This window comes from Oncorhynchus mykiss, chromosome 1 (assembly GCF_057628025.1).
Source record: "Oncorhynchus mykiss isolate SJ-2025 chromosome 1, ASM5762802v1, whole genome shotgun sequence".
NCBI lineage: Eukaryota > Metazoa > Chordata > Actinopteri > Salmoniformes > Salmonidae > Oncorhynchus > Oncorhynchus mykiss.
The window spans coordinates 50,191,840-50,208,160 of NC_143022.1; the positions used below are offsets into that span (position 1 = coordinate 50,191,840).

Below are 16,321 nucleotides of genomic sequence, written 5' to 3' on the forward strand. Positions count from 1 at the left end.
TACATTCGGAAAGTATTCAGACCCCATGACTTTTTCCACATTGTTACGTTAGTCTTACTCTAAAAATAGTTTATTTTCCTTCTCAATCTTAACAAAATACCCCATAATGACAAAGCGAAAACAGGTTAAAAAAATTACTGCAAATGTATTAAATAAAAACATACCTTATTTACATTAGTATTCAGCCCCTTTGCTATGAGACAACCTGTTTTTATTATTTCATTGTGGGGTATTGTGTGTTGGGGGGGGATTTTATCCATTTTAGAATAAGGCTGTAACATAACATTTGGGAAAAGTCCAGGGGTCTGAATACTTTCTGAAGGCACTTTGTGCCAGGTTGAGTTTGGCTTATAAATCTCTGCAGCCCAGAACCAAAATCTCCCAGCTACTTGGCTGTCCACGAGAGATTAGTAAATAAAAAAAAAACTGCCAAAAACAGTTATCAATACAGCTGCACAAACAAAAATGACTAAGCAAACATACCTTAAATATTAACTGAAATTCCAGTTAAATCTGTGAAATGTGCACCATATTAACACATACAAAATCCCAGTTTTTCGATCATGAACATTTGTCAGGAAAGTTTTACATTAGTACCAGTCAAAAGTTGACACCTACTCATTCAAAAGGTTTTTATTTTGACTTTTCTACATTGTAGAATAGTGAAGACATCAAAACAATGGAATCATGTAGTAACCAAAAAAGTGTTACACAAATATTTTATATTTGAGATTCTTCAAAAGTAGTCACCCTTTGCCAGTTTTGCAAACTCTTGGCATTCTCTCCACCAGCTTCAAGGAGTTCCCACATATGCTGACCACTTGTTGGCTGCTTTTCCTTAACTCTGCGCTCTAAATCATCCCAAACATTTGGGTTGAGGTCGGGTGATTGTGGAGGCCAGGTCATCTGATGCAGCACTCCATCACTCTCCTTGGTCAAATAGCCCTTACACAGCCTGAAGGTGTGTTGGGTCATTGTCCTGTTGAAAAACAAATGATAGTGGGACTAAGTGCAAACCAGATGGGAGGGCATATAGCTGCAGAATGCTGTGGTAACCATGCTGGTTAAGTGTGACTTGAATTAAAAATAAATCACAGACAGTGTCACTAGCAAAGCACCCCTGCACCACCTCAATGCTTCACTTGGGAACTACACATGCAGAGATAATCCGTTCACCTACGGTTGGAACCAGAAATCTCACATTTGCACCCATCTGACCAAAATACAGATTTCTACCAGTCTAATGTCCACTGCGCGTGTTTCTTGGCCCAAACAATTCTCTTCTTATTGGTGTACTTTAGTGGTTTCTTTGCAGCAATTCAACCATGAAGGCCTGATTCATGCAGTCTCTTCTGAACAGCTGATGTTGATGTGTCTGTTACTTGAACTCTGAAGCATTTATTTTGGCTGCAATTTCTGAGGTTGGTAACTAATGAACTTATCATCTGCAGAGAGGTAACTCTGGGTCTTCCCTTTCCTGTGGTGGTCCTCATGAGAGACAGTTTCTTCAAAGCTCTTGATGGTTTTTGCGACTGCACTTCAAAAAACTTTCCAGATTAAGACATGAAGGTCAGTCAAAGTAATGAAGTTTTTCTCTTTGCTTATTTGAGCTGTTCTTGCCATAATATGGACTTGGTCTTTTACCAGATACACCACCCCCCCCCCCCTTGTCATAACACAATGCGCTTGAGCCAATCTGTTAAGACGGAAAGAAAGGCACACCTGTTAATTGACACTCATTCCAGGTGACTACCGCATGAAGCTGGTTGGGAGAATGCAAAGAGTGTGCAAAGCTGTCATCAAGGCAAAGGCTGCCTACTTTGAAGAATCTCAAATAAAATATTTTGATTTAACACTTTTTTTTTTGTTGGTTACTACATGATTCCATACTTGTTATTTCAGAATGTTGATGTCTTCACTCTTATTCTACAATGTAAAAACAAAAAGTATAAATAAAGAAAAACCCTTGAATGAGTAGGTGTCCAAACTTTTGACTGGTCCTGTATATATACAAATTGGAAACCCCATATTGTCCATTTGACATTTAATTGAACAAATTAACGTTACACGTTACAGTCAGATCTTGGGTAGGAAGTCGTCAAGAAATGAAGCAAACACAGACATGTTCTGTCCTTCCTGCGGTAGGGCATGGCCATTTTTGGTTGCATTTATACAGTTTACCAATCATTGGACAAAAGATCAGAATTGGGCTGCCTGTGTAAACGCAGCCATAATGTCTCTCAAGCGGAGGTCATCGGTCATACCAGTAGACCCATCCTGAGGCTTGAACAGGAGTCCCCAGTTAAACCTAAGCTGGAATTGAGCACCATATTACTAGAGCTATTTCCTTCTAGTTGTCAACAGCCCAGAAGTGACAGACCGTTTCACTTGGATCCTGATAGATACTGTATCTCTGTTGGAAATGGCAGCAGTAAGAGTTCCATACAAACAGAGCTAATGATCTCACCTCAGACAGACTCATCTCAGAGGATTCCTTTAGTGTCTTTGAGTCTCCATAGAATCACAACCCTCTCACATCTTGCTAGTCCAGTCTACATTGCTGCTGGCAAATGATATTCCAAAGCATGAAGAGTCCTTGTGTGTTTTTCCACTGTTAAAGTTGTGTAAATAGGACTCGAAAATCAGCACTGGACGTGTTGATCTCTCACGGGTCCCTCTGTTCCTCCCAACCTAGTCCAGAGGCTCTTGTTTGATGTGGATGGTGGTGCCGGTGGGCTGACCCCTGCGGAGCTCGCGACACAGGACGTACTCGCTGAACTGGGAGGAGTCAACTCCGCCGCCACATGACGCCGTCACGCTGAAGCCCTTCTGGAACAACCTCTCCAGAACCTGCAGGGAGCACAGGAGAGTCCGACAGGGTTTTTAGACATTTGACAAAAGTTATAGTGCCGAGTACCCTTTTCCTTGTACGCTATACAGTATATACACAAAAGTATGTGGACACCCCTTCAAATGAGTGGATGCTGCTATTTCAGCCACACCCGTTGCTGACGGATAAAAATCGAGCACAGAGCACTGCAATCTCCATAGACAAACGTTGGCAGTAGAACGGCCTTACTGAAGAGTTCAGTGACTTTCAACATGGCACCGTCATAGGATTACACCTTTCCAACAAGTAATTGTCAAATTTCTGCCCTGCTAGAGCTTCCCCAGTCAACTGTAAGTGCTGTAATTGTCAAGTGGAAACGTCTAGGAATGGTTCACCCGCGAAATGGTAGGCCACACAAGCTCAGAACGGGACCGCCGAGTGCGGACTGTCCTCGGTCGCAACACTCACTACGAGTTCCAAACTGCCTCTGGAAGCAACGTCAGCCCAAGAAATGTTCATTGGGAGCTTCGTTAAATGTGTTTCTATGGTCGAGCAGCCACACACAAGCCTAAGATCACCATGCGCAATGCCAAGCGTCGGCTGAGTGGTGTAAAACTAGCCACCATTGGACTCTGGAGCAGTGGAAATGTGATGAATCACAGGTCACCATCTGGCGGTCCGACGGACGAATCCGGGTTTGACGGATGCCAGGAGAACGCTACCTGACCCAATGCATAGCGCCAACTGAAAAATGTGGTAGAGGAGGAATAATGGTCAGGCTAGGCGCCTTAGTTCCAGTGAAGGGAAAACTTAACGCTACAGCATTAAGCATACAATGACATTCTAGACAGTTTGGGGAAGGCCCTTTCCTGCTTCAGAATGACAATGCCCCCATGCACATAGCGAGGTCCATACAGAAATGGTTTGTCGAGATCGTGTGGAAGAACTTGACTGGTCTGCACAGAGACCTGACCTCAACCCCATTGAAAACTTTTTGGATGAATTGGAATGCCGACTGCGAGCCAGGCCTTATCGCCCAACATCCGTGCCAGACCACAGTAATGCTCTTGTGGCTGAATGGCAAGTCCCCGCAGCAATGTTCCAACATCTAGTGGAACGCTTTCCCAGGAGAGCGGAGGCTATTATAGCAGCAAAAGGGGGACGAAGTCCATATTAATGCCCATGATTTTGGAATGAGATGTTCGACGAGCAGGTGACCAAAAGTATGTATAATAGAGTTGACCAGGAGCCATAAAAGAACAGAGTTGACCTATAACTACATCACTGCACCTGAACTGAGTTGAGCCTATTAAGAACTTAAACATTTTAAACTGGGTTTGCAAAGTAACTGAAGTAAGTCAGTCGGCCATGTTACAGAGTTGACTTTTAGTCTTCGGCATTGCTGACCCGATCCGCGGTGTACACAAAACATTAAGACTGACCAGGTGAATGCAGGGGAAAGCTATGATCCTTTATTGATGTCCCTTGTAAAATCCACTTCAAAAATCAGTGTAGATCAATTGGAGGAGACCAGTTAAAAAGGACTTGTAAGCCTCGAGACAATTCAGACATGGATTGTGTACGTGTGCCATTCCGAGGGTGAATAGGCAAGACAAAAAGATGTACAGTGCCTTCGGGAAGTATTCAAACCACTGGACTTGTTCCACATTTTGTTATGGTTACAGCCTTATTCTAAAATCTATTAAATAGCTGTTGTTTTTCTCTTCCATTTAAGAATGAATGGCCACTGTTCTTGGAGACCTTAGTCAATTTTAGAATAAGGCTGTAACGTAACAAGATGTGGAAAAAGGTCAAAGGGGCTGAATACTTTCCGAAGGCAATAAGTGAAACGGGGTACTGTAGTAGGTGCCAGGCACACCGGTTTTGTGTCCAGAACTTTAACATTGCTGGGTTTTTCACGCTCAACACTTTCCCGTGTGTATCAAGAATGGTCCACCACCCAAAGGACATCCAGCCAACTTGACACAACTGTGGGAAGCGTGGGCCAGTGGACCATTCTTGGACCCTGTGGAACGCTTTCGACACCTTGTCGAGTCCATGCCCCGGAGAATTGAGGCTGTTCTTAAGTCAAAAGGGGAGGGTGCAACTCAATATTAGGAAGTTGATCCTAATGTTTGGTATACTCAGCGGCATTTACCTTAATCCACATCAGAACAGAATTGACCTATAGAACTACAACTATATCACCGTCCGTACCTGAACTGAGTTGAGCCTGCAGTAGCCGTTGAGAGGGAATCGGATTACATGCGTGGGGTCGTGGTTCCAGCCGGCATTCACAGAGTTACACATGACGTCTCCAGTCTCGGGGAAGATCTCTTCGATGAGCACCTTCCCTCCGCTGAGGGCAATCCTCTCCCCCAGGTCAGGGGTCACTCGGACCACCAGGCACTCGCAGGGCGGTCTCTTCTGGCCCTCCTGCTCCGTCTGCCAGCGCTCCAGCTCGCGGACCATGGGTGTCAGTTGGTAGTAGCGAGCCTCCTCGTATAGCTGGGGGAAGTCCTGTCATAGTAGAAACACATAAGCAAGGATACATACCCACAAGAAGACAAACGCACGAAAACATACACAAAACACATGAACACACCAGGGTTTCCATTAGCTGGTAATAGCTGGCTTTTGTCTGATAAATAAAATTGGTGCCACCAATTGTCCAGGAGAATAAGAAATATCTATTCATGGAAATACAGTTGACTGGTCATGTTTATCGGTCCATAGGTTAATTAGCATAATTTTGTGGAATTGCGTGTGCGTACAATATATTCGTTATGTACAGTATCTTATCACACGCGTTCAGTGTACAGTTAGAGCCTGTGAGCGGAAAATCTGTCAGACAGCGCAAGCATTGCTGCTACAGCATCTTGTGCTGCTTTCAAGACAACTGGGAACTCATGACATTAGTGATCTTCAGATCGGGAAGTTGGAGCTCTAGAAATAAATCCTTGTTTCAACAGCATGTTGTTCAACAGCTTATGTCATGCCTTTTTGGTTTCATTGACAATATATGTTGGTGGAAAGGTTGGATGTTGCCACATACATACTTAACAAAATTATTATTAATAAATATTATCCTGCCAACAACAATATAAAGTTAAAAAAATAAAATAAATAAAAATTCAAACATGCATTCAAATTGTACATTTTGTAATGACCACCCAGAAATGGTGTTGCATCTTTTTTGGCATTGTATTAATGTAAGGAATCTCTGGCAAGACATCAGCAGACTTATAATTGAACACATTTCAGATTGTAGACCATTATGGAGAGATGTACTGCTTGGATTCCTTACCTACGAGTTAAACAAATACATTTACAAACAAAACACAACATTTTCTTACCTTACAATTTTTTTGAATACAATTAAATACTCTACCAACAAAAAAAGCTGTTAGAATTCTAAAGTGTGTATATGTCCCTTAAGGTCCTTGTGTAATGTGATATTGTACCCCCTAGCCCAATTGTCCTTTGAACACACACACACATACCAGTTGAAGTTTACATATATCTCAGCCAAGTACATTTAAACTCAGCTTTTCACAATTCCTGACATTTAATCCTAGTAAAATGTCTGTCTTAGGTCAGTTAGGATCACCACTTTATTTTAAGAATGTTAAATGTCAGAATAATTGTAGAGAGAGATTTATTTAAGCTTTTATTTCTTTCATCACATTCCCAATGGGTCAGAATACACTCAATTAGTATTTGAAAGCATTGCCTTTAAATTGTTTAACTTGGGTCAAACGTTTCAGGTAGCCTTCCACAAGCTTCCCACAATAAGTTAGGTGAATTTTGGCCCCTTCCTCCTGACAGAGCTGGTGCAACTGAGTCAGGTTTGTAGGCCTCCTTGCTCGCACACGCTTTTTCAGTTCTGCCCACAAATCTTCTATTTGATTGAGGTCGGGGCTTTGTAATGGCCACTCCAATACCTTGACTTGGTTGTTCTTAAGCCATTTTGCCACAACTTTGGAAGTATGCTTGGGGTGATTGTCCATCTGGAAGACCCATTTGCGACCATGTCTTGAGATGTTGCTTCAATATATCCACATCATTTTTCTCCCTCATCTATTTTGTGAAGTGCACCAGTCCCTCCTGCAGCAAAGCACCCCCACAACATGATGCTCTCACCGCCATGCTTCACGGTTGGGATGGTATTCTTCAGCTTGCAAGCCTCCCCCTTTTTCCTCCAAACATAACAATGGTCATTATGGCCAAACAGTTCTATTTTTGTTTCATCAGACCAGAGGACATTTCTCCAAAAAGTATGATCTTTGTCCCCATGTGCAGTTGCAAACCGTAGTCTGGCTTTTTTATGGCGATTTTGGAGTAGTGGCTTCTTCCTTGCTGAGCGGCCTTTTGTACCCGTTTCCTCCATCTTCACAAGGTCCTTTGCAGTTGTTCTGGGATTGATTTGAACTTTTCGCACCAAAGTACGTTCATCTCTAGGATACAGAACGCATCTCCTTCCTGAGCGGTATGACGGCTGCGTGGTCCCATGGTGTTTATCCTTGCATACTATTGTTTGTACAGATGAACGTGGTACCTTCAGGCATTTGGGAATTGCTCCCAAGAATGAACCAGACTTGTGGAGGTCTACAAATGATGTCAATTAGCCTATCAAAAGCTTCTGAAGCCATGAGATAATTTTCTGGAAGTTTAGAGGGACGGCCAGGTCTTGGTAGATTTGCAGTGGTCTGATACTCCTTCATTTCAATATTATCGCTTGCACAGTGCTCCTTGGGATGTTTAAAGCTTGGGAAATCTTTTTGTATCCAAATCCGGCTTTAAACTTCTTCACAACAGTATCTCGGACCTGCCTGGTGTGTTCCTTGTTCTTCATGATGCTCTCTGCGCTTTTAACGGACCTCTGAGACTATCACAGTGCAGGTGCATATATACGGAGACTTGATTACACACAGGTGGATTGTATTTATCATCATTAGTCATTTAGGTCAACATTGGATCATTCAGAGATCCTCACTGAACTTCTGGAGAGAGTTTGCTGCACTGAAAGTAAAGGGGCTGAATAATTTTGTACACCGAATTTTTCAGTTTTTGATTTGTTAAAAAAGTTTGAAATATCCAATAAATGTCGTTCCACTTCATGATTGTGTCCCACTTGTTGTTGATTCTTCACAAAAAAATACAGTTTTATATCTTTATGTTTGAAGCCTGAAATGTGGCAAAAGGTCGCAAAGTTCAAGGGGGCCGAATACTTTCGCAAGGCACTGTATATTATTTGGGGTGCAGCAGTATGTGCAACATACTGCACTCTAACTGCAATCTCCTTTTGAAAGGGAAGACATGTCTTTCCATCTCACTCTCCCCTGTATCGTCCCCTTGCATGCCCTATATTATGACAGCACTGCGGCACATAGACATGCACACAAACACAGAAACTTCTGCTGAGAATTACTGCATGTGAAACAGAGGGAGCTGCCTCTATCTGCCTTTGCGCCATACTGCTTCTGACAACAGGCGTACACAGAGCTGCTAACCCCGCAGGCTCCTCTCTGTATCAAAGCCTGCCTCCTTAGCTCCCCCTCCCTTCATAGGCTTGAAGCGAGGGATAGATGTGTTTTATAAAAAAAAAAAAGAGGGCTCTATCTGCAGGGCACTTTAGTCATCCTGTGCAAAGGACAGAATAACACAGCCACACTAACTACAGAGAAGGACACACACAGTCACACATGCACACACACACCCTCCTCACACATCAATTTAGCAGAACACACAATGCCCCTACTTCCAGCCATGCAGAACTGTCCCCTGTAGAAGCCCAAGGCATAATGGATAACTGATTAAAGTGTTTGAATACCTGCAGTTTACACACACAGAGTGCCTATAGTGGCACACTCTGAGAATTAAGCTAACGATGTGTTTCTGGGTACTGCGGGATAATTTGTATGACTTTACGGTCATGTTTGCATAACCATCCTGAAATCACTGTGAGAGACACTATTATTTCATACACAGAACAAAATCACACACATTTTTACCAAGCCTGCATTTTCATACCAGCTTTTTTTGTATATCTAGAATGGATAGAGAGAAAAAACAAAGTAAAACATTTTTTTTTTTTTTTTTTTTTTTTTACAAATGTTTGCTAATTTATGAAAAATATTTACATAAGTATTCAGACACTTTTGCTATGAGACTCAAAATTGAGGTCAATTGATTGGATATAATTTGGAAAGGCACATACCTATATAAATAAGGTCCTACAGTTGACAGTGCATGTCAGAGCAAAAACCAGAGCCATGAGGTCAAAGGAATTGACCTTCCGGAAGCACAACCATCTCTGCAGCACTCCACCAATCAGGCCTTTATGGTTGAGTGGCCAGATGGAAGCCACTCCTCAGTGAAAGGCACATGACATCCCACCTGGAGTTTACCAAAAGGCACCTAAAGGGCTCTCAGACCATGAGAAACAAGATTATCTGGTCTGATGAAACTAAGACTGAACTGCCAAGCGTCATGTCTGGAGGAAACCTGGCACCATCCCTACGGTGAAGCATGGTGGTGACAGCATCAAACTGTGGGAATGTTTTTCAGGGGCAGGTACTGGGAGACTATTCAGAATCGAGGGAAAGATGAATGGAGCAAAGTAGAGGGATCCTTGATGAAAACCTGCTCCAGAGCGCTCAGGACCTCAGACTGGGGTGAAGGTTCACCCTCCAACAGGACAACGACCCTAAGTACACAGCCAAGACAACACGAGAGGCTTCGGGACAAGTCTCTGAATGTCCTTCAGTGGCCCAGCCAGAGCCTGGACTTGAAGTCGATCTAACATCTCTGGAGAGACTTGAAAATAGCTGTGCAGCGAAGCTCCCCATCCAACCTGACAGAGCTTGAGAGGATCTGCAGAGAAGAAATTCCTCGTACATAGGTGTGCCAAGCTTGTAGGGTCGTACCCAAGAAGACTCAATGCTGTAATCGCTGCCAAAGATGCTTCACCAAAGTACTGAGTAAAGGGTCCGAATACTTATTTAACTGTCCGTTTTTTTTTATATATACATTTGCAAAAATGTGAAAACTATTTTTTTTCTTTGTCATTATGGGGTATTGTGTGTAGATTAAAAATAAAAAAAATTCAATCAATTTTAGGATAAGGCTGTAACTTATCAAATTGTGGAAAAAGTCAAGGGGTCTGAATACTTTCCGAATGTACACTGTATTATTAAAAGGGGTATAGCTGCCAATAAGTGGTAAATAGCGAGCTGTTTGAAGGGGGGTCATATAAATATTGCCTTATATTTTTACAGGTAACATACCACATTTGCGGTCTGAAATGGGTATACGTTTGTATGTGTTTGTATGTGTACAAAAAAGTTGGGAAATTAAGTAATACCTGGTTAATAGACTGTGTTAGCCTAGGCATTAGCTCAGAAATAAAAAAAAGTATTCACGCCTCAGGCAAGTTTATGCATAAGTAACAAAGTTGGTTTGGTTTAACTATGCTCGGGTGATAATAAAGTAATGTATTAGGCCCATTTTACTCTTTTGGTGAGATGTGAGCTATTTTGGACAAGTGTTGTCCCCCTGCATTGTGAACTGTACCTTGAAGTCCTCTGGGAGCAGTAGTTTGCAGGTCCTGAGGAAGCTGAGGATGTATCTGAATATATCTCCATCCCTGTCGATGAAGTAGTGCTGCTTCAAGCTGTCCAGTACAATGGGCTCTGTTCCATTAAACAGACGACTGATTCTGGAGAGAAAGACAATGGTTAAGAGCTCTAGATTAATACTATGAATCAAGTAGTACTTGAAGTATGTTTAGTGAAGCGTAAAACTTGTTTCTAGTGTAGTTGATCATTCCTTGAGAGTGATGTAAGTCATGTAGGCCTACATTTTAGGCAGGAAGTGGGCTACAAAGTTTATTTTAGTACAGAAAATGAATTGGGTCTACTATGACTTCGGAATCACATACTGGGTTGAATACAACACTCTCTCTCTCTCTCCCCCTCTAAATCGATGCCAACTGCACAGTACTCATCTTTCTTCTCCCCTATGCCTGAGGTGGTCCTCTCCTCTTCCAGCAGGAGTCTCACCTCACAGCTCAGCCTTCTCCACTCTCTCTTTGTCTTCCAAAAAGCAATTAAAATCTACTCTTTTCCTTTCTCTCTCTGCCCTCTCTCTGTATTTGCTTACTCTCAGACCAATTATCATGGATACCAAGCTGCTTGCGTTTCAACACGATGCTATGTGGATTTCTAGAAGTAATTGAATAACGTATCAGTCATAATGCACAGTCAATAGACCTATTCATGAACCTGACATTTTATTCCATAGGGGGGAAAAAGTTAGTATTGAATCAATAATACATTATTTTCCACAAGGAAATTATTCACATTGCCATGGTGGTGGTGCTATGCTTCATGGCCTTATACTCTTACCTAGACTCTGGGTATTTGGTGAGAGTACCCAGGCTGCTGGTGTACATGTGTCCTCCCACGTCGATGTGGACCGGGGCGTTGGCTTTAGTCAGCTGGGCCGGTGATGGGATGCCCTGGGCATTCATTGGAGAAACTGGAGAACGACTCATAGACATCCTGGACATGCTTCTTCCCTCCTACAGGAACACATGGAAATACACTGCTCAAAAAAATAAAGGGAACACTTAAACAACACAATGTAACTCCAAGTCAATCACACTTCTGTGAAATCAAACTGTCCGCTTAGGAAGCAACACTGATTGACAATACATTTCACATCCTGTTGTGCAAATGGAATAGACAACAGGTGGAAATGATAGGCAATTAGCAAGACACCCCCAATAAAGGAGTGGTTTTGCAGGTGGGGACCCACAGACCACTTCTCAGTTCCTATGCTTCCTGGCTGAGGTTTTGGTCACTTTTGAATGCTGACGGTGCTTTCACTCTAGTGGTAGCATGAGACGGAGTCTACAACCCACACAAGTGGCTCAGGTAGTGCATCCAGGATTGCACACCAATGCGAGCTGTGGCAAGAAGGTTTGCTCTGTCTGTCAGCGTAGTGTCCAGAGCATGGAGGCGCTACCAGGAGACAGGCCAGTACATCAGGACACATGGAGGAGGCCGTAGGAGGGCAACAACCCAGCAGCAGGACCGCTACCTCCGCCTTTGTCCAAGGAGGAGCACTGCCAGAGCCCTGCAAAAAATGACCTCCAGCAGGCCACAAATGTGCATGTGTCTGCTGAAACGGTCAGAAACAGACTCCATGAGGGTGGTATGAGGGCCCGACGTCCACAGGTGGGGGTTGTGCTTACAGCCCAACACCGTGGAGGACGTTTTTCATTTACCAGAGAACACCAAGATTGGCAAATTCGCCACTGGCGCCCTGGGCTCTTCACAGATGAAAGCAGGATCCCAATGAGCACATGTGACAGACGTGACAGTCTGGAGACGCTGTGGAGAACGTTCTACTGCCTGCAACATCCTCCAGCATGACCGGTTTGGCGGTGGGTCAGTCATGGTGTGGGGTGGCATTTCTTTAGGGGGCTGCACAGCCCTCCATGTGCTCGCCAGAGGTAGCCTGACTGCCATTAGGTATCGAGATGAGATCCTCAGACCCCTTGTGAGACCATATCCTGGTGCGGTTGGCCCTGGGTTCCTCCTAATGCAAGACAATGCTAGACCTCATGTGGCTGGAGTGTGTCAGCAGTTCCTGCAAGAGGAAGGCATTGATGCTATGGACTGGCCCGCCCGTTCCCCAGACCTGAATCCAATTGAGCACATCTGGGACATCATGTCTCGCTCCATCCACCAACGCCACGTTGCACCACAGACTGTCCAGGAGTTGGCGGATGCTTTAGTCCAGGTCTGGGAGGAGATCCCTCGAGACCATCCGCCACCTCATCAGGAGCATGCCCAGGCGTTTTAGGGAGGTCATACAGGCACGTGGAGGCCACACACACTACTGAGACTCATTTTGACTTGTTTTAAGGACATTACATCAAAGTTGGATCAGCCTGTAGTGTGGTTTTCCACTTTAATTTTGAGTGTGACTCCAAATCCAGACCTCCGTGGGTTGATAAATTTGATTTCCATTGATAATTTTTGTGTGGTTTTGTTGTCAGCACATTCAACTATGTAAAGAAAAAAGTATTTAATAAGAATATTTCATTCATTCAGATCTAGGATGTGTTATTTTAGTGTTCCCTTTATTTTTTGAGCAGTGTAGATAGTATTTGTTATAGAAGTGTGTACTGCATCTGCCCTGAGCTGAGTAAAGTGAAAAGTAGTGAAGTAGAGAAGTCTACTTTTTATTCAAGTTAGGCTACTGATTGTGTAATGACGTGAAGCAATAGCAAATGAGGTGTATGACTGTACAGTGGTTTAGACTCTGGCTCGCAGCCAATCAAATTATTTGAGAGATACATAAACCTCAGCGTTCCCCAATTAACATGAATACAATATTCATAAGCTGCAGACAGTTGTTGAAGTTGCCCACAGTGGGTGAACAGAGGGTGTTCATGACCACAGGGCACTGGGCAAGTGCAGCTTCTGGATTAATTAAACCATCCATCCCCCACCAAGTCTCTCCATTGTAAAGAGGTTCTTTGAACCATAAAAAGGTGAACAGGAGGTGAACTTCATTCAATGTTTTGCCAGGGGCAAGATGCCCGGGGCTGCTGAGCAGAGCACACAGAGTTCTCACTATATTTCCTGGGCGTTGTCTCCTCTGCATAGTCAGAAACCAGTATTTTATTAAATCCAATTATTAATGTATTTTTTAAACACATTTCTGGCCATAAAACCAAGTGGGAGAAAAAAAATATTGCAGAGATTCTACTTAACACTTGCATACTTTCCCCCCATATTTGGAAATGGAACATTCTTTAGCATATTATTTCAGACATTCATTCAAACAAGGTGCAGTAGAGAGGTCAATAACCAAACAATGGAATTGCCATGAGGGGGGCGAATCTCCTCATTGCCCCCTAGCAATTGCCAAATGTTCATATGTGTATTTCATAATATGTTGAAGTGAAAATCAGAGTATAATGTTTGTAATATGGATGTCAACCCCAACACAACTGCATTACAGTTAAAGGTGCTACACGTAGGATTTATATTTTTAAAAATTGCATTGTAATTTCAGAAAATGTCAGTGTAGAATTTTAGCAACCAGGAAATAAATCAGAACAGTTTTCCCAGTTTGACAACTAGGTGCCGCTCCAACTGGAGAAATCAATAGGCGAATATCACAGCCAATCACAACACTGGCGGGTAAGTAATACTATAAAACAGTATTATTCCACTATTAGAGGCAGATATATTATGGACATTTTCTGAAATTACAATGCACATTTTAATTATATGTGTAGCACCTTTAAAAACGAGGACTACATCCACGAATGCTAGCTATGCTAACCAGATTATACGAACGGGAGTTAGTACCTTTTCTGGGTTAGAAGCTAAATGCTAAGTTACTTCTAAATGTTATGCAGCGAAAACAGCCACATCTATCCAAATTGGATTTAAGTAACCCCATTGTGGGTCTGTTACAATACATAAATCATGACGGATGACAATTATCCACTTTGCTAGATCCGATCTGTTGAATGTGCACCAATCTGGTCAATGGAACGTCTTGAGTTCCCATCGACCTCTTTACCGCATCTAGAATAGAAACTACAGTATCTCAATACATTGAATCCACCGTTTCAAGCATTTTTTTTAGATCAGATGCGTTTCGGTGATGATTCTATCAGGTCACTAAAAAGCTTCCGTTCCACTAGAATATTACAAATACATTTGACACAATCCAATAGTATCCAAATACTGGCGGCTAGTTTTTCTTGGCGTTTGGAGTCCAAATGTTTGAAAACTTTGGGGATAGTCCCTGGAAATCTACACCAACGCAAGGATTTTAGAGCGTCCCGGTCTTTAAGATTCAATTTGTCAAGCAGACTAGCCTACCCCCCAAAAACTACAAATAAAACAAATTGCGTCCTTACCTGGGAGGACACGGATAGAGAAGACATAGTAATCTCTTCTCCCTTCCAATTGTATCGCTGTCTTATGCCAGTTTGGTCGTCGTTTGCTGTATATCTGTCTTTATCCGGGTCTTTCCTTTTCTGATATGATGAAACCGTCGAGTTTTATGAGAAGAAAGCCAGTCGGTCCCTAAATAAGAAGCGGGCTAGAAGAATTCTTGCTCTGGGCTATTCAAACCCCTGCAGGGCAAGGATTATGTTATAATAGAGCAGTCTTTTCTATCTCGCCACATCTCAGTTCAAGATGAAAATGAGATACACTGTTTCTTATTTCACACGTAAATTTGATTTGACCAAAAAACATCGCAGTTTTATTCCAACGGAGAGCAGTCTGGTCTGCTGCATGGGTAGCAGTGTTCGGTTTAATCTTGCTCCCAATTGTCATAACTCACTCATCGGATTTAGGAGTGTGAAAATTGGCTACGTTCGTCCTAAAAAAACATACATGTAACGTTTTGATAAAATGTATAATAAAAGGGATACTGTGAATGTCCATAAAACTATTAAATGATAGGCTCTTAAATAAAACTGTCGCATATTCAGGGCGCCCGCAGATCCTCTCAGTTCGGTAGTGTTCTCGTCTTTCTCCCCAATAGTTTTATATTTAAACATCTCCCTGGCATTAAAGCCAAATTACGTCTATCGTCATGCATTATGCCATTGCAAAAAACCGCCTTAGGCAAAATGTGCCATTTCAGTTATTGCGCGCTAGTAGATGGAGATGCTTGCCCCGAGCGCTTGCAGGCAGATACGTTTTACTCCTCAAACACTAGCTCAGTTTGGTAGTCTATTGGTATCAAAATATATGCCTGTTGCAATCCATCAAAATTGGTCACTGCAGTGCATGTTCTATCCGTATGGTCACCAATTTGCGTTCCATTGCTCAGAAAGATTTAAAAAACTGTTATGTCCATTTTTGCACCAGTGCTCTAGACATTAATTGCCAGGGTTGGGGAGTAACTGATTACATCCGTTACATGTAATCTGATTACAAACGGTCATCTCTGTTGTAATCAGATTACAGATACTTTTTGAAAAACTAAATTACTTCTTGGATTACTTTTAAATTCAGATTTTTGGGTAAAAAATACATTGACACCTTTCTGTTTTCTCAATGACATTCAATTCAGAATTGAAAAAAGGTGCACGTTTTAGTTTTTCTCTTGAGTTTTTCTCTTGAGCAAGTCTGACCACAAGTCAGAGACCACTAATGATGGCACACCAGATGTGTTTTAATGGATCCCTTTTGTCTTCTAATAATAATCCAACAGTAACATAGTAAAAAGATGACTTCACTAAGTTTGGGTAATCCAAAAGTTAAATGACTGATTACAATTTTGAACAGGTAACTGTAATGGATTTCATTTAGAAAGTTGCCTACCCAACTCTGTCAATTGCCCATATATTTAGATTGATTGTCAACTAGTCGCCCCCCCCCCCCCAATTTTATTCATACTCAAAGGATCCAAGACATACCATATTGAGAACACACAACAAAA

General features: G+C 42.5%; 1 protein-coding gene across 1 annotated transcript; it reads right to left on the bottom strand.

Annotated features, from left to right (window-relative positions):
* Positions 1–30: 30 nt before the first annotated feature.
* LOC110524264 (BTB/POZ domain-containing protein kctd15) lies at positions 31–15,611 on the bottom strand. Its single transcript, XM_021603755.3, has 5 exons — positions 14,784–15,611; positions 11,239–11,414; positions 10,406–10,550; positions 5,048–5,350; positions 31–2,850 (listed from the first exon to the last, which is right to left on the bottom strand). The coding sequence occupies exons 1-5, from the start codon at positions 14,808–14,810 to the stop codon at positions 2,692–2,694; spliced, it is 810 nt and encodes a 269-aa protein (XP_021459430.3). The 5' UTR covers positions 14,811–15,611; the 3' UTR covers positions 31–2,691.
* Between the last annotated feature and the right edge of the window lie 710 nt (positions 15,612–16,321).